The sequence below is a fragment of the Macaca mulatta genome, chromosome 2 (assembly GCF_049350105.2).
Source record: "Macaca mulatta isolate MMU2019108-1 chromosome 2, T2T-MMU8v2.0, whole genome shotgun sequence".
In the NCBI taxonomy this organism is placed as follows: Eukaryota; Metazoa; Chordata; class Mammalia; order Primates; family Cercopithecidae; genus Macaca; species Macaca mulatta.
This window is the reverse complement of record NC_133407.1, coordinates 147836746-147861212: the sequence shown is the minus strand read 5'-3', so window position 1 is coordinate 147861212 and position 24467 is coordinate 147836746. Positions and strand designations below refer to the sequence as shown.

General features: G+C 47.6%; 1 protein-coding gene across 3 annotated transcripts in view; it reads left to right on the top strand.

Annotated features, from left to right (window-relative positions):
- SRGAP3 (SLIT-ROBO Rho GTPase activating protein 3) overlaps positions 1-24467 on the top strand; it is a 269429-nt gene that overhangs the window by 171847 nt on the left and 73115 nt on the right. For all 3 annotated transcript variants that reach the window (XM_015130346.3, XM_077993349.1, XM_015130344.3), the window contains exons 4-7: positions 1397-1459; positions 16894-17079; positions 21715-21843; positions 23610-23831. In XM_015130346.3, coding sequence (XP_014985832.2) covers positions 1397-1459; positions 16894-17079; positions 21715-21843; positions 23610-23831 — 600 coding nt within the window. The remainder of the gene's footprint in view (positions 1-1396; positions 1460-16893; positions 17080-21714; positions 21844-23609; positions 23832-24467) is intronic.

The window sequence follows — 24467 nt, the reverse complement described above, 5'->3', positions numbered from 1 at the left end:
GGAGAGTATTGTTTTAGTTTAAGCTTTTTATTTGTAGGTGAGGTAGCTAAGGCTCAAAAGGGGAAGTGATTCTCCAAGGCTACACAGCCAGCTGGTAAAACAGTGGAAATGAGATGCTAGATCTTTTGCCTTGTGCCCCCAAGGCCTTTCTGCCAACCTGTAGTGCTCCTGTCCCTCATTGGAACAGACACCTTGACAGTGTGGACCTGCCACTGTGTCAGGATCCAGGCAGTGGTAAGACGAGATTAGGCAGACCAGGGGACCAGCACAGGTGAGGGCCAAGCTGAAATTTGAAGTCAAACTAAGGTTAGGGCATCTGTTGTAACCAGTCCTGGAAAGCTAAGAAGGCGATGTCCAAGTGGGTGCCAGCTGCTGATTCTCAGTCAAAGAAGACAATCCTTTAGGAAATGTCTTCTGGAGAGTGGTCCCCAACCTTTTTGGCACCAGGGACCAGTTTTGTGGAAAACAATTTTTCCTTGAATCAGGGTGGGGCAATGGTTTGGCATGATTGAAGCACATTACATTTATTGTGTATTTTATTTCTATATTATTGCATTGTAATATATAATGAAATAATTATGCAACTCACTGTAATGTAGAATCAGTTTGAGCCCTGAGCTTGTTTTCCTGCAACTACATGGTTTCATCTGGGGGTGATGGGAGACAGAGAGAGAGCATCCTGCATTAGATTTTCATAAGGAGCGTGCAACCTAGATCCCTCACATGCGCGGTTCACAACCGGGTTCAAGGACCTATGAGAATCTAATGCCACCACTGATCTGACAGGAGGTGGAGCTCAGGTGGAAATGCTCTCTTGGCCTCTACTCACCTCCTGCTGTGCGGCCTGGTTCTTAATGGGCCACGGACTGATCTGTGGCCTGAAGGCTGGAGACTCATGTTCTGGAGGACCTGAGATGTTTCCTGGAGGACTTGAGAATTATCGTTTACTCTCAAGAGGAATTGGGATGCCACATCATTGTTTCTCAAAGTGTGTTCTATGGAACCCTACTCTCTAGCCATTCATGAGGATTGTACAAGAAGCTCAGACTCCGGTTATACCAGCTTAGGACACATAGAATTAAAGAAAAATTCTGTGGGGCTTCCTCACATCTTTAGTATGCTGCTGTCACTGGGAGTCACTGTGGTAGGGAAGTGATGTGTAGGGTTCCCCAACTCATAGGACCAGGGAATCCCATGTGCAATGAACCTCTCTCTATGGGTTTGTTTCGTGGACATAAATTGAGGAATTTACATGTAGATCAATGAAATTTATGCTGATTTATGTACCCCTTCCAACCCCACCCGAAACATTCCTGACCTTTCCATTTTGAAAAGAGATTGGTAAATGTAGCCAGCAAACTTCTCCCCTGCTGACATTTGTTCTTCCATATTCCAGAGCAAGGAGATTGGCCTGCAGATGCACGAGGAGCTCCTGAAGGTGACCAACGAGCTCTATACAGTAAGTTCTGCCCAGGCTCACTGCTGTTTTGGGATTGGGTCTTCTGTCTTCATCACCAGAGCTGGAGGGAGGCAAAACAGAGGTCTGGAATGACCCCGGGCCTTTTTTGCTGTGTTTTATGCTGAGTGACAGTGGGTCATCATGTCAGGATGTAATGACTCACAGCCTCAGCTTCTGATTCTGTACATCTGGGGTAGGGCCTGGGCTTGTCTGGTTTGTCAAAGTTCACAAGAGATTCAAGCGACCTGCAGCTGTGGATGTGTTACCTGCAAGAACAGAGGGCACAAAGTCAAGGCCATGGGAGTGTGAGTGTGAAGGCTCCTGAAGGCAGGGATGTAGGTTTTGAAGTCAGGCAGCACAGGCTCCAGTGGAGGCCCTTCCTTACCGGCTGCGGGACCATAGGCAGGTGGGCAGTTTGTCTGGGTCTCAGTATTTGCATCTGCAAAATGGAGCACGGCTCCGAGGATCACGTGAGGCTATGGGGTGAGCCTGCCTTGCCATCTCCAAGGCATAATTTCAGAACATCACAGTGTGGTCCACAGCTGACCTTGTTACCTGTTTGGAGTCAGTATCTAACTGTGCTTGAGATGAGTTTTAGAATCCAAGAAGGTGAGTGAATGGGGACACAAACACATGAAGCGATGATGCAGGGACTTTCAGACTGTGCTCTGGGGAGCCTACGGCTTCCTCGAGAGGAGTGTGGGGACTCCATGGAGAGGTGTGGGGAGTGGGGTGGGTAGACCCAGCAGGTAGACTCCAGGCCCCTCAACCCTACCCCAATCAGAACAGTGGAGAATGGTTATGTTTTAAATAGATAGGTGCCCTATATAGCATTTCATGAAAAGTGTGTTTGTGTGTTGGGGAGAATCTGCTGCTAAAATTGAATTTGAAATCCCTGGTATGAGGAGAAAGAACAGCAGGCTGTGAGAAGCCCCTTCTGTTCAGTTTTATTATCTTTCTATGTTTATATCCTGTGTGGCCAGCAGGTGGTAAATTCTTCAGAGGCACTGAGAGCCTTTGTGGGAGGGCCTGGACCTCAGGTCAGAAAGCCTGCCTCAGATCCCAGCATGCTACGGAACTCTAGGCAAGGCATTATTTTTCCTGGGTCTCAGTCTCCCAATCAGTAAAACAGGGGTGAGAGTTCTTAGGTAAAAGTTGAAACTTTTAATTCTGTGATTCCAAATTAAGGAGCAAAACTTGAGCTGTAGATAGTTTTTACTTGGGTCATTCTTAGGGTAAAGGAAGAATTGCTGCTTGAGAATACATATTGCTTTGCATCAGCTGGTCACTGGGGGGCAGAACAGCCTGTTGGGTTAAGGCACAGATTCTGAAGCCGGAGATCTGGGTTCAAATCCAGATGTTAAGTAGAAATACTAGTACCTGCTTAGTGCACATCCTTGTGAGAATTAAAGGAGATCCTATATGCGATGCATGCTCAGAACAAAGAGAAAAGAAGAGCATTCTGTATCAGAAGTTCTGAGCATCACTATCATCATCATCACCATCATTGGCTCCTCCTTGATGGCTGTGAAGTAGGCTGTTGTACATACTCACGGTGGGGGGAAGGGTGGTGATAAATAATGCAAGCCTGGTAACTGAATGGGATTGTCCTGCTTAGAATTCTGCAGCGAATTTGGCTAGACCAGGTGCTCCCCAGTCTAAGTCCTTTTTATGTTCCTCAGGCTCCACTTTGGGTCACTTTCCTCCACAATGTCAAAACAACTTAGCCCCAGTGTCCTGGGACCCCCCAGTCATCCCCACCTAGGTCTCTAACTTTTGCTGTGACCTCCAGCAGGGCTCCTCTTCTTGGTGCCCTCTATTTACACCAAATACCTTCCCCCTCTGCTGCTTTTCCTCTGCAGTCCCTGCTGTCTATACCTACCTGTTAGTGTCACGCTCATTTTTCAAACTCAGACCAAACCCCACCACCTTCAGAATGTTGTTACCTCTCGGCTTCAAGTTCCTATGGCAGATGTACCAAAATCTCTTGTATCTTTATTGTCTATATCCCGTCTTCCAACATGTTGGAGTGTGAACTCCCCGGGAGTCAGGTCTTGGCTGAGAAACACTGCTTGAAAGGCCCAAAGGCTCCATTTGAACCCAACTGTGTGGCCTTGAGCAAGTCCCTTCACTTGTCGGTTTCACCTGTGACAAACGGGACTGGTCATCTTTCTGTGGTTTGTAGACTGGACAAGGCCAGGTGGTGGTCAGAGATCAGGAGGACAGTGTCATCTCTCTGTGTCCTTCGAGGTCCCAGTGCCCAGCACAGTGGCCTGAATCCAGCAGGTGCTCCATGCACACCTCCCTGTGCTGGCTGCAGGGCAGGATGGCTGGACGGAAATGCCGCTGGTATTGGAGACACAGGCCAGGCAGGATGGCTGAGGCCCCAGCAGGATGAGCCATGCCTTGCCATTTCCACAGCAGCCTGGTGAGGGTCACCAGGAGCTAGTGGAGGAGGAAGGGTCCCCAGCATTCTCCTTTGGCTGCACGTGGAAGAGTGGGATCCTCATGGTGCCAGCACACCCCCCGTGAAGATCATTTGTTGACTACACACAGAGTCTTCAGTAGTTACTCAGAAACTCAGTTAAATTCACGCATTTGGGTCCACATGCTGTGGGCCCAGAGCTGCAGTAGGGCACAGTGGGGGATCGTGAACATTTCAGAGTCTGCCTCTGTCAGAGTCTTGTACATCCTTGGTGCTTCCAGTGTGCTCGTTGAAGCAAAGGAGGGAGGAGGGAGGGATGAAAAACATGAAAGAAACTGGTCTTACTCCTAAGGAGTTTGGAATCTGGGCAGAGAGATAAGAGTAGTGTGTGATCCACCGGGGCCTGTCGGGGTGGGGGACTGGGAGAAGGATAGCATTAGGAGAAATACCTAATGTAAATGATGAGTTGATGGGTGTAGTAAACCAACATGGCACATGTATACCTATGTAACAAACCTGCATGTTATGCACATGTACCCTAGAAATTAAAGTATAATAATAATAATTTTAAAAAAGAGTAGTGTGTGAACTGTTGATACAACACAAGTCAGAGCCTAGTATGTGCTGGACACATGGGCTCACAGGGGAGGTACCTCTGGGCTTGGCTGTGTAACTTGCCCATGAGCTCTGTGGGGCTGGACCTTGTTCCCCACAGTGTGCCCAGAGCCCCTGGCCAGCCATGCACACACATAGGAGGAGATGGGTGTGTATTAGTTGAGGGAGATGCACATGTGTGAGAGATGGATTGAGAAGAGGAGGGAGGAAGGGAGGGAGAACAAGAAGAAAAAAGATTCAGAAAAGTGGGCTACTGTGTTCCAGGGTGAGCTTTGAGCTTGGTGCCTTTGGATGGGTAGGAATTAAAGAAGCAGAGGGAATGAGAGGAAGAGAGAGGGAGTTCTCAACAGGGAAGGCATCGTAGGATCACAGCAGTGCACACTGATCACAGACAGACCTGGGTTTGAATTCCTGCTGTACCACTTACCAACTCGGCCAAGTCAATTAACCTCGTTGACTTTCCTTCTCTTTGTTGCCAAACAGGGATGACCCTAACATCTGTAACCACTTCATGAGTGCTTATGATGCATCTCACTCTGTATTAGGTATTGTATATATATTATTTAATTAACACTCTTACATTTTTACAGATAAAGAAATGGAGGCATAGGGAAGTGACTTACTTAAAGCCTTTGTATCAGTTATCAGTTGCTGCATAACAAACTACCTCAAAACTCAGTGACTTAGAACAACCACCATTTTCTGTGCTCATAATTCTGTGGGTCAGCAATTTGGGCAGGGTTCAATTGGGGCCACTCATGTGGTTGCAGTTTTCTGGTCAATTAAAAAAAGAAAAAGAGTCCAAAGTGAGCAAACCCCAATGTGCAAGCACTTTTCAAGCTTCTACTTGTGTCATATTTGCTAATATCCCATTGGCCAAAGCAAGTTACACAGCCAAGCCCAGAGTTCTGGGTTAGAAAAGCAAGCCCCCCTCCCCTTGCAGAGTCACAATGCGAAGGGCCATGCCTGCAGCCATGCCAGTAATGATCACAGTCCTCTTTGCAAACAGTTCACTCCAGCCACCCAGCTGCTGGCGGCACTATGTGTCCCAAATTCATGCTTCATTGCTAGGGATTTCTTTTGAGCACTTTCTAGTTACCATGTCTGGTAATACAAGTCTACAGTCCCCCTCCTCCCTCAGCCCCAGGGTCATTACCACAGTCACTGAGGAACAAATAATGCAGAGAAAGGATTTTCCAGTAAGCTCCGCTTTTTTTCTTCTTGAAGTTCTGTAAGGGAGGTGGTGGTGGTCTGTTCAGGGGGTCCTACAGGTGTAATGATGGTGGAGATAAATGCTAAAGGCCACCCATCACTTGCTTTAGAGAAAAGGCTTATCTCTCTCTGGGGCTAGGAAGGATGCAGAGGAGACTACAAGTCTGGGTATTTTGTTCATTCATTCATTCATTCACTCAATAAGCCTAGTCCTTATCACCGAGTCCTTATCTGCTCAGTCCTTAGCACCTTGAGGCTCCCTCCTTTCTAAAGCATGCTAGCATGAGTGTTTGTGCACACATGTGCACACATACACATTTGCATACATGCACGTGCAGTTTGGCATGGACCACACAGTAGCGCATATGCACATTCACATGCATGCATGTACATACACATACATGCAAGCATGCACACACATGTATCCCACTCCACTTCTTTTCTCTCGAACTCCCATCAGCCTGACACAATATAGCTTTCGTTCATGTATTGACCTGGGAGAGAAAAAGGGCAGAGGTGAAGAATGTGGACCAGTATGGCAATCCTTCTAGAAGAGGCAAATCAAAACAAAACAACTCACAAACTATAAACTCCACTGTGTTTTCACTATTTGGCTAAAAATGTGTTGAGATTTTCAGTATATCTCTAGATTATGAAATACATGTGTGTCAGTAACTGGTGAACATCCAGCATCCCCCCACCTGTCTCTTCCTGTGTGTTCAGCAGCTCTGCTGCAAGCTGTGGGCCGGCCTTCCAAGTCCAGGGCTGCAGGACAGGCCCAGTGACTTTGTTCTTTGCCATGTGGGGAGGGCCTGAGGAGTGTCCATTCGTACCTAGCGGCAGCTGGTCACAGGTAGACCCTAACTGGAGCCATGAATCACTTTACCTTTTACTTGTTCAAGCCTCGATTGATTTTGTGTGGGCTCAGGGATATGACATCAACTCTGGGCCAACAGGCAAGTTTTGGCAAAGGTGTCTCCCTCCTCATGACTGCCCTGAGACATGGGGGTGGTAGAGAGAGCTCAGACTGGACGCCCAGGAGCCCAAGTTCTGGTCCCAGCTCCACCCTGGGCTCACTGCTTGTCTTTCTAGGATGACATTCAGGTACAGCCCCACAGCTTCATCCTATCATGGGCCCTCTGTCATTTACTGAATATATTTCTTTAAGTTGACCTCCCCTCCCTTTTTAAGCTTCCCCAGTGTTAGGTAATTAGTGGAAAGCAGCCCTGTGTGCTGGAAGAGCACAGGTGTTAGAGTCAGCTGGGCCTGACTTGAAGGCCCTGCCACACAAACCCTCTGAGCCCAGTCCCTCCCTGGAACATGGGGTTGCTGCCAGTTCATTTGTCTGGATTATTCTGGGGAGAGTGATTGGCATAGAGTATAGCCCAGTGCCTAGCAAACCTAAGTCCTGAGTCATTGTGTCTTTTATGAAAAAATGAGGCATAAATATTTTTCCTACATAGTTCGGAATCTTTCTTCTCCATTCCCCATCTCCACTGGGCCAGCCAGAGCCCTAAGAATGTTTTGCTGGAAAACGTGAAACCACCTCCTCCTTCATTTCCCATCCTCCAGGCCTGCTGTCTGTGATGCTGGCTGCATACTTGAACTGGACGACTTTCCTTTTTTAAAAAATTGTTTAATATTTAAATTTAGAAGTAGAAGATACATACTCTTGTTTAAAAAATAAATAAGATAGTAATTAAACAATAAAAGAAGGTACACAGGAAGAAGCATGTCTCCTGACTCTTCCTGCATCTCCATATAACCTCAGTTACTAGGTTACTAGTGTCTAGTTTAGCCATGTCTTCTTCCAGAGATCCTTTATCCATCAATCAGCACACACATTTGGGCATATCCCACACATTCCTGTTTTATGCAAGTGGTGACAACTGTACTTATTATTCTGCATCTTGCTTTGCTTTTGTAGGTATATTTTGGAGATTGTTTCATCTCATGAATAACTAGAGCCTCCAATCATGTACAGTGCTTATTGAAGGCCAGGGGCTGGTCTAAATGCTTTGCATGTACTGATCCATTTCATCCTCATCATAACCCTTTGAGGTAGGTGGCATTATGACCTCTTCCGTTCTGCTTAGGACCAGTTCCATCCCTGGATGACACTGTGCACGCACCCAAAAAATTAGCGAGGCATGTTAGCGGGTACCTATAGTCCCAGCTACCTGGGAGGCTGAGGTGGGAGGATTACCTGAGCCTGGGAGGTGAAGGCTGCAGTGAGCTGTGATTGCACTACTGCACTCCAGTCTGGGGGACAGAGTGAGACCCCATCTTAAAAAAATTAAAATTTAAAGTTAAAAAATAAACTACGAACCGGCATTTATTGTGGAAGGAAATGATACTTCACATTAGCAGATGAAACACAGTTTGGTATAAATAGAAGCGTTCTGTTAGTTAAGTGAAAATCAAGCAGTGTTGTGCATTCAAGCTTGTGCCTGCCGGAGTGGCAGGCGAGAAGCTCTGAAGATGTGTGGGCACCGACTGGTTTTTCCTCCTGATGTAATCAGAAGGATTCTCAGAGAGCTGAAAGGGGTTAATAAAAGTAAATAGTGCCAGAAGGTACACAGAGAGAAGTGTATCTCCTGACTCTTCCTCCATCCCCATATCACCTCGGTTGCTATGTTACTAGTGTCCAGTTTGGCAGTGTTTCCTTCCCAAGACACCGAAAGTTACCTTGCTATCACAAGTGGAAACACTGACCCAGTGCCAGATAGTGGGGCTCTGGCATTCGGTTTACGCTGTCTGTGGAATGAAGGTGTGGAGTTTGAGGAATACTGAGGCTCCTGCCAGGCTTTGATCTTCATGCCACTGTGCCCTGGAAGGGAGACCAGGGTCCTGGCTCAGACTCAGGGCAAGGCAGCTCTTCGGGGCTGTCACAGCCTGCCAGCCAGGGTGTGTGCACAGTGTCATCCAGGGATGGAACTGGTCCTAAGCAGAACGGAAGAGGTTTCCCTCTAGGTAACCTTCCTCTCTCTTTCTGCTGTCCTGCCCAGACACCCGTTCACTAAGAATACATGTATTGATCATCAGCATATCCAGACCATGAGATGTGGCTGTACACTATGATGGGTGTCTTAGTGGGGATACGACAGTGTGAGGGAACTTGGAAGAGGGGGTGATGAAATCTCCTGAGCATCAGGAAGGCGCCAGAGAAGAGATGGTATCTGATCAACAGTCGACAGTTCCTGGGTGCAGAGAGGGGCAGAAGGAGCAGCAGTTAGAGTGGTGAGAAGCAGCACCTGGGATGTGGGAGGGAGCCTCCGCCCAGTCAGCACTGCTCCTGAGTCACTGCACTGAGCCTGGCCGGTTGGGATCAGGACTGATATGGGTAGTTGGGAAGGCTCAAAGGGAAAGAAGTCTGCCTTTTAGGATTCATTTAGTGGCAAGGGACTGGAATCCAGTGCAAACTGGCTTAGATAAAAATGACACTCTATTGAATCACATGAACATGTCGCACAAGTCTAGCTGGATCCAGGGGCTCACACACTGATTTGTCTGTCTCACCAATACAGCATGTACTCTGTGAGACCAGAGACCCCATCTGTCTTCTATACTGTATTTTGACTGTAGTGCATTTGGTATAGTACCTGACACATAAATAAATATTTAATAATTGAAGGTGTAGCTGTTCTCCCCACCAATATACTCACTAGATCAAAGGCAGTAGAACTATGCCTCCCCCATTTTACCCCTTTCCCTCCTTCCCTCTCTTCCTACCTTCCTTCCCCACTCTTTCCAATCCATCCATCCATCCATCTATCTATCCATCCATCCATCCATCCTCCATCCATCATCCATCATCCATCCATCCATCCATCCATCCATCCATCCATCCATCCATCCATTTATCCACCTTTGGGAATCAGTCTCCCATTTCTGGTTTGTTTTCCTCTACATGGACTTCGTGATCTGGCAGGCTTCTCCCATGTGGTGACAAAGGTGGTCCCTAGTACTACAAATTCTCCTCCCATTAGCCTCTCCCCATCCTCCAGTGGAAAGAGAATACTCCCTTCCCAGTGTTTCCAGCAAAGCCCCAGGGTAGCATCTAATGGCCTAGCTGAGCTTCCTATTGTCAGATGAACATAAGTTTATGGATTGGCCAGGCCAGGGTCTCATGGCCACCCCAGGATTGCAGGGTGATGTCAGCTTCCCATGAACCACATGTACTGAGAATAGTGGAGGGGAATTTGGGGGATTTCCTCAAAATAAAATTAGGGGAGCTGTTCCCAAAGAAGGAAGACTGGATGAATCTGGGCAGAGAAAAACAACAGATGTCCACTGAGGGGGAGTCCCTGGGGGAGGATGAGGAAGTGGTTCCATTGGCTGGTGCTGAGACATACCTGGTGTTCCTCCAGCTATCAGCTGCTCCTCAGTCCTGTTTGCCTCCTGCTCCCCTGGGCTAATGCTCACTCTGCTCCCTTTGCCTGGGACACTCCACCCCCACCCCAAGCCCTGCTCACCCATCTAACAGCTACTCTTCCTGCAGTGTTCAGTTTAGATGTCACTTCCTCCAGGAAACCTTCCTATAGTGCCTAGGACTCCCTTCATCATTGCACTTATCACACCATGTGATCATCACTTGTACAATTGCCTGTATCTCTACTACAGTGTGGATCCTATGAGGGTGGCGACCTGCATGTCTTACACACTGTAGTTTTGCCTAGCATAGTACCTGGCACATAATGAACTGCTCAATAAATATTTAGTGATTGACAGTACAGCTATCTCCATACTTCCAATTATGCTCAGCAGAACAAAGGCAATAGAACTGTACCTCCCTCATTTTACCCTCCCTCCCTGCCTTCTTCTCTTCCTTTCTCCCTTTCATCCACTCTCCCTTCTATCTACCCATCCCTGCATTTATTCACCCACCCACCCATCTGTTCATCTGTCCATCCATCCATCTACCCATCCATTCAGCCATATTCATTGATCCATTGATCTTTTGATCTGTTGATCCAGCCAGTCCAGCCAGAGTCATTCATTCATGCAAATATATATTGATACTTGCTGGGTAACAGGCTCTGCTCTGGTACAGAGAATACTATCATGAACAAGATCCTGGCCTCAGGACTTTGCTTCTCTTTTCCTTCAAGGAGGTCTTGGTCATGCACTAGCCTAGGGTTTCACCCATACACAAATGCTGGAAGCAGAGAGCCACTGTGCCCAGGGACAGCCCTGTCTGCAGGGTGGAAGAAGCACACAGGGACTGCAACATTGAGAAGCTGTTTTCTAACAACTGATCCTTATCCTGCCCCAGGTGTCCCTTTATGGATGCTGTTAACTTCCAGATTCTGTTTGCCTTCTTTTGCATCTAAATGAGGGGCTGAAAGATGGTGCAGATAAAACTTTGCTGTTTTCAGAATCTGAGGATCAGGGAAGAGGCAAAAGGCAATGTGTGCAAAGCAAAAAGCAGTGTGATTACCAGAAGAGGCAATGCTTAGCGGGCAGCAGACCCGGCCTGCGGTCCCAGCTCTGCCTGGCTTTTTGTGTGACTTTGGACAGCACTCTTGCTCTTTTCTTTTCTTTTCTTTGTTTTCTTTTTGAGATAGAGTCTCGCCGTGTCGCTCAGGCTGGGGTGCAGTGGCACAATCTTGGTTCACTGTAACCTCTGCCTCCTGGGTTCAAACGATTCTCCTGCCTCAGCCTCCTGAGTAGCTAGGAGTACAGGCACCCACCACCACGCCCAGCTAATTTTTGTATTTTTTTAGTAGAGACGGGGTTTCACTATGTTGGCCAGGCTGGTCCCAAACTCCTGACCTTGTGGTCCACCCGTCTTGGCCTCCCAAAGTGCTGGGATTACAGGCGTGAGCCACCACGCTCAGCTCACTCTTGCTATTTCTGAGCCTCCATTTCCTTAAGTGAGGGGCTAGGACACCAAGAGTTATGGAGGACCTTTTGGCCCTTACATTCTGAGAACACATGCAACTGAACTGGGTCCAAGAATAGTGATCTTAAGTGACACGTCCCTACGAGGTCCTTCCCTAGACTCCCTGAATAGGGTCTGGAGGGCTGGAAAGTGAACCCATTAGCTGGCATCAGGCGGATGGGTACCTCTGAGGGGCCCTTCAGACATCCCCAGTTTGGTGATTTGGCCTCAGCTGAGCTCCTGCATCTGCCTCTGCCCCTTCCCAGCCCCAGGCACACTGCTGCTGGCAGTTGGTCACTTGACAATTTGCAGTTGACAGAGCACTTTCCCCATCTACCCCCTTCTGATCTTTACCAGGTGGGCACGGAAAGGACACGCCTCTCCACAGCCACCCAGCAAGTAGTGGGAAGGCCGAGTCTCAAAACCAAGTCTCCCTAATTCCAGTGGGCTGGAGGAGCCTTTCACCCCTGTTTTACAGTTGAGAAAGGGGTACAGGGGAAGCAAAACAAGCGTGTGTTCAGTAGGCCCAGGCTGTGGGGTCAGCCACCTTGGCTTTGAACCCTGACTCCACTTACCAGCTTTTCACCTAGAGAAACTTACTGACCTATTCTGGGCCATGGTTTTCTCATCTATAAAGCAGGGATCATAGGATGCCTATCTCATAGGGGTTTTGTGAGAAATAAATGAGTTAATATAGGTAAAGTGCATAAAGCAAGGCCTGGCATGTAATAAGTGCTCAATAGATGCTAGCTGCTATCATTGTTGTTACTGTCATCACACTGCCTCCCAGGTTTGGGGAAAGGACTCATTGAAATGCTCCTTCACTAGAAGGGCTCCTAGAAAGAGGTGTGCAAACTTTGAAGTAATAGATAAGGTTAAATATTATTTAATGCATCCTGGACTGGCAATATTGAGCCAACTGTTCTCATCTATTGAGCTAAGGACCATTCATGCTGAAGCCCATGTATCAGGTAATTAAATAAAAACATCTAGAGGATTCTGGGTACAAATAGAATCCTTTCAGAGAAACCTCCAGGTGAACTCTTTGGTGGCAGCTGTCTGTCATAAGTGACCCTGGGCAGTGGAGTTCACTGTTATTCTTGGAATCAGGAATCAAGTAGATCATGGGAGTTTGGCCCCAGGGTATTTGGGTTATCTTCTCCAAGCATGGGATTTTTGGAATGAAGTTTAGAGGCTATCCTGGGAAGTTTGGCCTGTCAGAGTGCAGGAAGAGTACTCTGTGGCTCAAGAAGAGTAGAAAATGATGTAAAGGGAGAGAAAATAAAAAAAGAAAACTAGGCAAAGGATATGTGCGAATTGAGAACACCCAGCTGGGCTGCTGACCTTGAGTGAGTGGATGGATGCATGGTGATTGGACAGGAAGATCTAGCTGTAAATAGAAAGGCTGTCTTTTCCCCTGAACTACCCAGCGCAGATGACAGATTCGTGGCGAGGCAGGCAGACTCAGAAGCCAAAATAGAAAAAGGAGATGTAGCAGGAATCGTTGAACGCAGACAGGGATGGGATCCAGACATGAAAAACACCAGCAATATGGTGGTGAGGCAAAGAAACCAGGGTTGTCTGTGGATGTGGAGGGACATGTCGAAGGGGGAAGGTGGGGTCCTGGAGACAGCTGCGACATGTGTTCCCACCCTTTAGCCACACCTGTTTTGTATTATTTTATTTCTTCTTTGCATTCCATCCATTTTTGCTCATTTGTAATCTCCCTAAAACTCCTAGAAACCCCCTTCCTGCTGATTTCATCCTCTCCGTATGCCAGTTCCACCAAGACCATATCCAAATGACTCAGTGGACTCATTTATTTTATTTTTATTTTAAGTTCCAGGATACATGTGCAGGACACGCAGGTTTGTTACACAGGTAAACGTGTGCCATGGTGGTTTGCTGCACCTATCGGCCCATCACCTACATGCATTAGCTATTTATCCTGATGCTCTTCCTGCTGCCACCACCTCTGACAGGCCCCAGTGTCCTTTAAACCAAGGCATGAAGATCATCAAAATAGGCACCTGCTTTGATTATCTGCAAGTCTGCAGTCACCCCTTTTGGCCACTAGATGTCGAGAACGCATCAATATGGCACATTTTCTGGTCCGTTGAGTTATTTGGATGTGATCTTGGTGGAACTGGCATACAGAGAGGATGAAATCAGCAAGAAGGGGGTTTTTAGGAGTCTTAGAGAGATTGCAAATGAACAAAAATGGATGGAATGCAGAGAAGCAATCTTTCCACCAAGACCCACGAAGAAAAGTTGACTGAATTTTAAATCTTGGTATTGTTTTACAAGTTTGGGAGATTTTTAGGATAAAGGAAGAAAGGAGAAACATGGCTTAAAATATATATATATTTTACATTAGTTAATGTTCTCCAGAGCTTGTAAGCATTTCCAAGTGAGCATGTTTAAGGTTCTTAAACCCTGAGCCCAAATCAGGGATGATAATGATGATGATGATGGTGGTGGTAGCACTTGATAGATACCTCCATGGCTCTTACTATGTGGAAGGTATTGTTCTCAGCACTTGACAGAAACTGACTCATTTAGTGCTCACAAGCAGCCTAGGAAGTAAGTGCTATTATTATCCGTGTTTTACATATGAGGAAGCAGAGGTCAGAGAGGTTGTGTGACTTGTCCAAAGCCACACAGCTGGCGAGTGGGAGCATCAGGATTCAACCCAGACATTTGTCCATATTCCTACCTTCTATGATCTGCAGTAGATGTTGCCACATTGACTCCTGGGCTGTGGCAAAGAGAACTTTCTGAGCAATGAATCAGTGCTGTGATTTAATGATAAAAGTCACAGAGGCTGGGTACAGTGGCTCACACCTGTAATCCTAGCACTTTGGGAGGCCGAGGCGGGTGGATCACCTGAGATCAGGAGCTCAAGACCAGCCTGACAAACATGGTGAAACCTCATCTCTACTAAAATATAAAAATTAGCCAGGTGTGGTGGCGGGCGCCTGTAATCTCAGCTACTTGAGAGACTGAGGCAGGAGAATCACTTGAACCCAGAAGGTGGAGGTTGCAGTGAGCCGAGATCGTGCCACTGTACTCCAACCTGGGCAACAAGAGTGAAACTCTGTCTTTAAAAAAAGGCACAGAATTCCTCATTCTAATAAACTCACTTCACAGCACTTCAAATGACAAGGAATAAGATTTTAGGGTTGGCCAGGAATTCATTCTGAGTTCTCCGACTTACAGGGACTTACAGGGCTTGGTTAGATAGGAGCACATTTCATTCCCAGGGGGAAGCCTTTATTCTATTAGCTGTTATAGTAATCCAAACCACAGGAGAGAATGAACAAGGCCCAGGAGCCATGGATTTCAGAAGTTTCTGAGCATAGAAAGATGATCATACACTTGGCATTGCAAAAGAAAAGTACATTTCTAGTTGGGGACCAGCAAAAATGCTATTGGTATGGAGCAGCCCAGTCAGTGTTCAAGCTACTAAAAGTATTGATGCCTGCTCAGAAAGTGGTAATGAATTAAAGAAATTCATTAAGGGCTGGGTGTGGTGGTTCACACCTGTAATACCAGCACTTTGGGAGGCTGAGGCGGGAGGATCACGTGAGCCCAGGAGTTCGAGATGAGCTTGGACAACATGGCAAAACTCCATCTCTATTTATAAAAAAATGATACAGACAATCTAGGATGATCTGGTAGAAAAAGTGGTGGATTAAAAGTGAGAGTCCGGATGTCCAGTATGGTTAAATATGTGTTTACCATATGACCCTTCATCCCACCCCTGGGTATTTACCTAAGAAAAATGAAAATACATGTCCACACAAAGAAATGTACCTAAGCATTCATAGCAGCTTTATCCAAAATAATTAAAACCTGTAAACACCTCGAGTAGCTATGGACATATGACTAAGTAAACAGATTGTGGCATAACCATGCAATGGAATACTTAGCCATAAAAAAGAAGTTCTGATATGTACAGCATCATCAGTGAATCTCAGAAAAATTATGCTGAGTAAAAAGAGGGCTGACCCAAAGGACTTTATATTGTATGATTCCATGGAACTGGATTCTGGAACACACGACAGAAGGCAAACCTATGATTGGGGCTGGAGTGGGGTCAGGTATTGGCTGCAAAGGGGCATGAGGGATCTTTCTGGTGTAGCAGAAGTTCTATATTTTGCTTGTGATCCTGGATACATGGATGTAAAGTTTGGTGTCTCTGTACTGATACTTGGTGATACTTGGCACTTCTGAGCCTCAGTTTCCCTGTTTGTCAAACTGAAAGGTTGTTGGGTTAGATGATGTCTAGAATTTCTTCTGGCTCAGTAATTTCCCCTGTAATAACAATATTCATTTTCTATTATGGAAGTAGAGTAGCAAAGTGCAATTTGCTTTATAGGAATTGTTTCCTTTTTTTTTTTTTTTTTTTTTGAGACGGAGTCTCGCTCTGTCACCCAGGCTGGAGTGCAGTGGCACGATCTCGGCTCATTGCAAGCTCCGCCTCCCTGGTTCGCGCCATTCTCCTGCCTCAGCCTCCCAAATAGCCGGGACTACAGGCGCCTGCCACCATGCCTGGCTAATTTTTTGTATTTTGTTTAGTAGAGACGGAGTTTCACCATGTTAGCCAGGATGGTCTTGATCTCCTGACTTCGTGATCCTCCCGCCTCGGCCTCCCAAAGTGCTGGGATTACAGGAGGAATTGTTTTTATAGGCAAGGATGAATTTATTCCAGAGAACATAGAATATCTATTGGGTTACTTAATGTTACTCATTTTGGGTACAGAGCCATTTGCAGCCCATTGTACTTCAGGAAACAGCTGAGAAAATGATTTGTGTATAAGAAGGATGTTCCCCATTCAATTCCCGTGGGTATGTGAGGAGGGGCTATCCCTGCGGCACTGGGAGGAGAGGGAGGGATGCCACAGTCACTGCTGGCAGGGCTAGAGAGGATAGCTGAGCAAGGGCTGGGCTTGCCTTGTCACTTCTGACAGTGCCCAGATGCTTGGAGCTATGGTTACCCTTTTAAATTTCCTTCTTATTTATTTATTTATTTATTTATTTATTTATTTATTATTTTTGAATTTCCTCTTTACTAGCCCATGCCTGGCTCTTAGTTAGGGTTTAATGATGTTGTTGATGATATCCAGTCCTCAGAGAGTCTGTGCAAAAGTAAAGGAAAGCAGGTGTCCAGAGCGTGTTGTGGGACCAGGGCAGCAGCCAACTAGAGCGTAGAACTTGGTATGGAGCCAGGAGCAACAGGGAAGGCCATGGTGGGTCATAGCTGGGTGCTGATTTCCCCTACTTGTGCGCCCCCAGGTCATGAAAACCTACCACATGTACCATGCAGAGAGCATCAGTGCAGAAAGCAAGCTGAAGGAGGCTGAGAAGCAGGAGGAGAAGCAGTTCAATAAGTCAGGAGACCTCAGCATGAACCTGCTCCGGCACGAGGACCGGCCCCAGCGCCGCAGCTCTGTGAAGAAGATTGAGAAGATGAAGGAGAAGGCGAGTGGGGGCCCTGGGCTGGGAGCAATTGGGGACAGGGCACAAAGGGGAGGGCCATGCTCTTGGCGGACAGCCTTAGACTTCCCCTTTTTCCCCATATCCCAGTGGGGTGGTGGTGGGTACGGGGGATGGGACAATGTAGCCAGTATCTCATCTTTTGGAGATTGGTGTTCTAGTGGAAGCAGGGCCGGACGTGCCCCTGCTAGCACTGGTTAGGCCTGGCTTAATGCTAAAGTCAGCAGGCAGACGAGGTGCTCAACTCACAAGTAAGCTGAACTGTGATGAGGTTCACACCCAGCAAGCACCTTCTCAGATGACCTGGAATCACCAGGCATTAGTGGGAGCAGGGGCTTGTTCCAAAGGCCAATTTAATGGCCAAGGGTAAGGGCTGGGGGTGAGGTGGGAACTGATTACTGAATGTGTCTCAACAAGAGGGACCAGCGCCTGGAAACCTGGTGAAGGGCTCATTCCAAAATTTCCATTGCCAACTCAAAGATGAGAGAGTTAAAATCCTTGTGTATTGATTCTGGAAAAGTCCTTTAGTAGGGTGTGGTGGAAGGAATTCTAGCTTCGGAGTCAGATGGGCTGGGTTTTGAAAATGCCACTTTTATAACACCTCTCTGAGCTGCAGTTTTTTTTTTTTTTTTTTTTTTTTTTTGAGACGGAGTCTCGCTCTGTCGCCCAGGCTGGAGTGCAGTGGCGCAATCTCGGCTCACTGCAAGCTCTGCCTCCCGGGTTCACGCCATTCTCCTGCCTCAGCCTCCCGAGTAGCTGGGACTACAGGCGCCTGCCCCTGCGCCCGGCTAATTTTTTCTATTTTTAGTAGAGACGGGGTTTCACCATGGTCTCGATCTCCTGACCTTGTGATCCGCCCACCTCGGCCTCCCAAAGTGCTGGGATTACAGGCGTGAGCCACCACGCCCAGCCTGAGCTGCAGTTTTGAAATCTGACAGGAGTGGCAAATTCGTCTCATCTCTCATGTCAATTCTGATCAATTGCCCAGAGCGCTGGACTGAGAATCGTGAAACCCTATCCAGATTTAGTTAAAAACAGTGCTGTAGGTCTGGCCACGGTGGCTCATGCCTGTAATATCAGCACTTTGGGAGTCCAAGGCGGGAGTATTGTTTGAGCCCAGGAGTTCGAGACCAGCCTGGGTAAAATGGCAAAACTCCATCTCTATGGGGGGAAAAAAAAAGGCAAAGAATTTGAATAGATGTTGCTCTTAAAAAAACATGTACGAGTGGCCAACAAGTACATGAAAATACTGTCTGGGCCAGGCATGGTGCTTCACTCCTCTAATCCTAACACTTTGGGAGGCCGAGGTGGGCAGATTGTTTGAGCTCAGGAGTTCGAGACCAGGTTGGGCAATATGGCAGAACCCCATCGCTACAAAAAATAGACAAATTAGGCAGGTGTGGTGTCATGTGCCTGTAGTCCCAGCTACTTGGGAGGCTGAGGTAGGAGGATTACCTGAGGAGGTCGAGGTGGCAGTGAGCCATGATCACATCACTGCACTCCAGCCTGGGCAACAGAGTGAGACCTTGTCTCAAAAAAAAAAAAAAGATTATCTCTATCATTAGTGATTAAGGAAATGCAAATCAAACTCAATGAAGTATCACTTCACACCCACAAGGATAGCTAGACTTAAAAAGGCAGACTAGGACCGGGTGTGGTGGCTCATGCCTGTAGTCCCAGCACTCTGGGAGGCCAAGGTGGGCGGATCACAAGGTCAGGAGATTGAGACCATCCTGGCTAACAAGGTGAAACCCCGTCTCTACCAAAAATATAAAAAATTACCCAGGCATGGTGGTGGGTGCCTGTAGTCCCAGCTACTCAGGAGGCTGAGGCAGGAGAATGGCGTGAACTCAGAAGGCAGAGCTTGCAGTGAGCCAAGATTGCGCCACTCTACTCCAGCCTGGGTGATAGAACAAGACTCTGTCAAAAAAAGAAAAAAAAAAAAAAGGCAGACTATAGGAAGTATTGGTAACAATGTGGAGAAATTGGAATCTTCACACACTACTAGAGGGAATGTACAATGATTCTATCACTTTGGAAAGCAATCTAAATGTTAAACATAGACTAAGTTACCATGTGACTCAACAATTTTATTCCTAGGTATCCACCCAAGAAAAATAAAAACATACGTCCATTCAAAGACTTGTACATGAATAGCAGTATTATTCATAATAGCCAAAAGATGGAAATGACTCAGATGTTCATCTGCTGATGAATGGTTGAATAAAATGAAATGTGGTATATCCATGTGATGGAATATTATTCAGCCATGAAAAGGAATGAAGTGCTGACACACACTGCAACATGGATGAACTTTGAAAACAGTGTGCTAAATGAAAGAAGTCAGTCACGAAAGGCCACATATTGTACAATTACATTTATGAAATGTCCAGCATAGACAAATCAATAGAAATAGAAAATAGATGATTGGTTTCCAGGGGCTAAGAAAGAGGAAAATGGGGAGTAACTGTGAATAGGTGCAGGGTTTCTTTCTGGGATGATGAAAATATTCTAAAGTTAGATAATGATAATGGTTGTCTGACTCTGTGAATATAGTAAAAATAAATAAAAATAAAATAAAATAACCAAGCAGGGAATGATAGGACTACAACACAGGGAGAAACAGAGAGGTAGAGTGAGTGCTGACTAGAAGTCCGGAGGCTGATTTTTAGTTCAGAGTTTTATTTTTAGTTCGATTAGCTACTTGGCTCTTGGGCAAGCCACTTCTCTCCAGTTATTTCCTCACCTATAAAATAGATGAGTTTAACGAAAATACCTTTAACATCCTTCCTAGGTATAACATTTTATGAGTCTATGAAGGGCTAAACATGGTCTCAGGGTCATGGTCATAGTGGGCCACTGGAAATAGGCCAAGAATATCAAAACTCTCTGTGGGGGTTGGGTGCGTGGCTGGTGTAGGATGTAACTGCCACGACCCTGGAGAAAAGTTAGAGATCTCTGAAGAGAATTAAAAGGTTGAGAACTCACTGTGGAATAGGAAGGTGTAAGAATGTCTAGGCGAAGGAGGAAAACCATTTATTTACAGAGACCTGACTTTTACGCAGCAATGGGACTCATCAGTCTGCAAGGAGCAGGGGACAGCTCTGCAGCCCGCTTACTCTTTCCTGCTCCATTCCCAGGCTGGCCCAGAGAGGAGCAGCTCCCTGGGAGGCATTTGGGTCCCAGCTGAGATGGGCTGCTCTGGCTACCTCACCCCGCCTCTCCCCACCACTCCCATCCAGTCATCCTCCTCCCTCCTGTCCTCCAGTCACTGAAAATGACTGAATACCTACCCTGTGCAGGGACAGTTCTGGGTGCTCCAGACCTAGCAATGAACAAGGTAGATCAAGTCCCTAACCCCACTTATTTTCTAATGGGAGGTCACTGACAATCAACAAATAAATGAAAGGGTAGGGAAAAAAAACAAAAAACAACAATTTCAGGTGGTGGAAGTGCTTATAAAGAAAAGAGTCGGGCAGGGGTGGGCAGAGGGAGTGGGAGAGGTAGATGAGCTTGTTATTGAAGGCCAATCTGGCCTCAAAACCTTAGGCCAAGGCTGAGGGAATCATGAGTCTGAGGGCCTTGAGATAGGAATGAACTTGCCGTCTTAAAGGATGAATCAAGGAGGCTGAGCAAGTGAGGGGGAGCATGGGGGAAGGTGGAGCTTGAGAAGTGGATGGGACCAGGCCATGGACGGCTTCTCAGGCGCAAGCAACAGTTTGGTTCGTCACTGGAGGTTGCTGGGTAGGGGTCTTATTTATTGATTGATTGATTGAGACGGAGTCTCCTTCTGTCACTTAGACCTGGAGTGCAGCGGTGCAATCTCCACATACTGCAACCTCTGCCTCCTGGGTTCAAGTGATTCTCCTACCCCAGCCTCCCAAGTAGCTGGTACTACAGCTGCGGGCCACCACACCCAGCTAATTTTTGTATTTTTAGTAGAGATAGGGTTTTGCCCTGTTGGCCAGGCTGGTCTTGATCTCCTAACCTCAGGTGATATGCCTGCCTTGGCCTCCCAAAGTGTTGGGATTACAGGCCAATGCTCCCGGCCAGGGATCTGATTTACACCCTACCCTAGCAAGGACAGTCGGAGGCTGCTGCTTATCTAGTGTCCTCATTGGCTGTGCAGGTGCAATGTAAAGGGGCTGCCTGAGTCCAGGTCCAACCCTTACTCATCTAGCAGTTGGAGGTCTTCCATAGGTGTGTCTGTGCAGGGCTTGGGTGGCAGGAAGTTACTATAAAGAAAAAAAAATCACTGGGCCGGGCATTATGGCTCACGCCTGTAATCCCAACACTTGGGAAGCTGAGGTGAGAGGATGGCTTGAGGCCGGGAGTTCCAGACCAGCCTGGGCAACGTAGTGAGACCCCACTCTCTCCAAAAAACTTTAAAAACAAAAACTAGGCAGGTGTGATGACATGCATCTATAGTCCCAGCTACTCAGGAGGCTGAGGTGGGAGGATTGTTTGAGTCCAGGAGTTAAGGCTCAAGTGAGCTATGATCACACCACTGCACTCCAGCCTGGATGACACAGCAACACCCTGTCTCTTAAAAAAAAAAAAAAATCACAAATCCCGTCCTCTTAAATGGCTTTTTTTATGTCTACTCTTTTCTTCTTCCAGAGGCAGGCCAAGTACTCTGAAAACAAGCTGAAATGCACAAAGGCCCGGAATGACTACTTACTCAATCTGGCAGCCACCAACGCAGCTATAAGCAAATACTACATCCATGACGTCTCCGATCTGATCGATGTGAGCTCCCTGGGGAGTCTGGGACTGAGCAGGGCCCACATCTGGGCTGGCGCACGTCACTGGCTGAAGGAGGGGCTGGTCTTTGTCTTTAGCTGACATTCTGGGGTAGCCAGGGGTCTTTTGAGCCCTGCCGGAGGGGAGGGGCAGTGAATGTTTGGAAGCAGGAAAATGAGTGTTACCTCATGGTGTCTATTTTCATGAGTGGGACATGGGCCTCTGGTGGCCCCAGTGCAGTTGACTTGGGCAGTCGTATATCCAGTGCCAACTTCCCAAGTACCTTCCTGGACACCAGGTCCTTTGCTGGGTTTGAGGGATTCAGGGGTGAACCATACACGGTTCATGCCTTGGGGGATTTCCCAGTGTGGTAAAGGAGATGTTATTGGTAATATGTTTAGCGACCCTAGGGCCACTCAGCCAGACACACATACATGCGAAAGAAAGTAGCGAATGAGGCAGACTTAATTATGCAGATCAGCTTTGTGTGGGGAGGTTATCTCGGGAGAAATCGGGCAGCTTAAGCAAATGGAGAATGGAACACTGACTCCCAAGTACCAGCTGTGCAGGACACACCACAGAGACAAGCAGACTGGGAGAAAGAACACTGTGAGCGGAGGCGCTGGGGAGGGCTTCTTTGTCATCTAAGTAGGAGCCAGGACTGTTTCTCTCGTGTCCCCCTTCCTGCACAGATGGGGGAGCTGGCCCTGTCCATGCTTAGTAAAGGCTCGGTATTGGTTGATGGGCTCTTTTCCTGGTGTATCCTGTCGGGAAGTCAGGGGGCTCCTGCTTTTCCCATGGCTCCAGAGGGAGACCCATTCTCAGCATCGCAAGGAGAGGGAGCTCCCAAATGGCCCAAGGACAGACCTTCCTCTTTCCTACTTTTCAACTTTCCTTTTTGCCCTTTCAGCCCTTTTATTGATTCATTTACCATATATTGATGGAGCACGTGCTGTTGTCTGGAACTTGAGGTGCAGGAGCCAGTGGGTTGGCCCTCGGGGAGCGCACCTTACCAAGGACATGTTGATAGATGATTTTGATACTAAGTGGCAGGGGTCACAGTGAGGGAGGTAGAGGGAAATGTGGACCCCTGGAGGAGGAACACCTGACCAACTCTGAGTGGGGAGAACATCAAGGAAGCCTTCCTGGAGGAAGTGACCTCTAAACTGAATTCTGAAAGAAGAGTATTCCAGGCAGAGGGGATGCATGCATACCACCCTAAAGAAGAGAAAGATGGGCCGGGAGCAGTGGCTCACGCTTGTGAACTTTGGGAGGCCAAGGCGGGTGGATCATGAGGTCCGGAGTTCGAGACCAACCGGGCCAACACAGTGAAACCCCCGTCTCTTAAAAATACAAAAATTAGCTGGGAGTGGTGGTGGGTACCTGTAATCCCAGCTGTTCGGGAGGCTGAGGCAGGAGAATTGCTTGAACCCACAAGGCGGAGGTTGCAGTGAGCCGAGATCACGCCATTGCACTCCAGCCTGGGTGACAGAGCGAGACTCCATCTCAAAAAAAAAAAAAAGAAAAAAGAAAAAAGAGAAAGATGGTGAATATACGGAGCCTAGTTCTGCTATTGCGCAAATCTCAACCGCAACTCCCGCTGAGGGCCGTGGTGTGGTTTGTGCAGTAAGATTCCAAAGTGCCTTGGGGCCTCTGGGATGGAAGATTCAGCTGTGGAAAGGGAGGTAATTGTAAGTCATTGTGGTGGCCGGCGACCACCCCTCCACATCCTGGCTCTCACCTGTAACCTTCTGTTGTTGCCTCTCCCCAAGTGCTGTGATTTGGGCTTTCATGCCAGCCTGGCCCGCACCTTCCGGACCTATCTCTCAGCTGAATACAATCTGGAGACTTCTCGCCACGAGGGACTGGATGTCATCGAGAATGCAGTGGACAACCTGGATTCCCGAAGTGACAAGCACACAGTCATGGACATGTGCAATCAAGTCTTCTGCCCTCCACTCAAGTTCGAGTTCCAGCCCCACATGGGGGATGAGGTAGGCTTCTCCCTGGAGCCCGGGCTTGGGGCTGCCTCCCTCTGTTCCCCCATGTGCTCCAGAACATCAGCCCAGGTTGCACATACAGGAAGTTTCTATCCGAGGCCTGGGGTCAAGCTCCTGGTTCATGGGCTTCCCCAGCCGAGGAGTTTACCACTAATACCCTAATGTTACTGTCTCAAGTGCCCCCCATGCAGAATTGCAGCACCTTGGCTTCCTTTACAACCCCTCCCAGCTATGTCTAGAAGACTCCAAGGGAGCCCCAGTCTGCACACAGGCTCATGTTCTTCCCCCAGATGGCCAGGTGAGGTCCCTGGGAAGCCTGGGCCTCACTGTAGCCTCACCACAGCCATTCAGGCCGGTGCATTCCACCAGGGCACTCCCTTCCTCCAACACTGCAAGCCTTTGATATGCCAGACAATCGAGTTTCCTTCAGTGCTTGTACTGCTCAGATCCTTGTTACAATCTGAAAAAACAAACAAACAAACAAACAAATGAAAAACAAATGGGAAGAAGGCCCTTGTGACTGGCCCCAACACAGCCCTACTAGTTACCCAAGGCTTACAAAATCCCTTATGCAAATAGTTGCCTGAGCTTATCTGTGTCACTGCTCCCTCTGGGCATTGGGGGAACCCA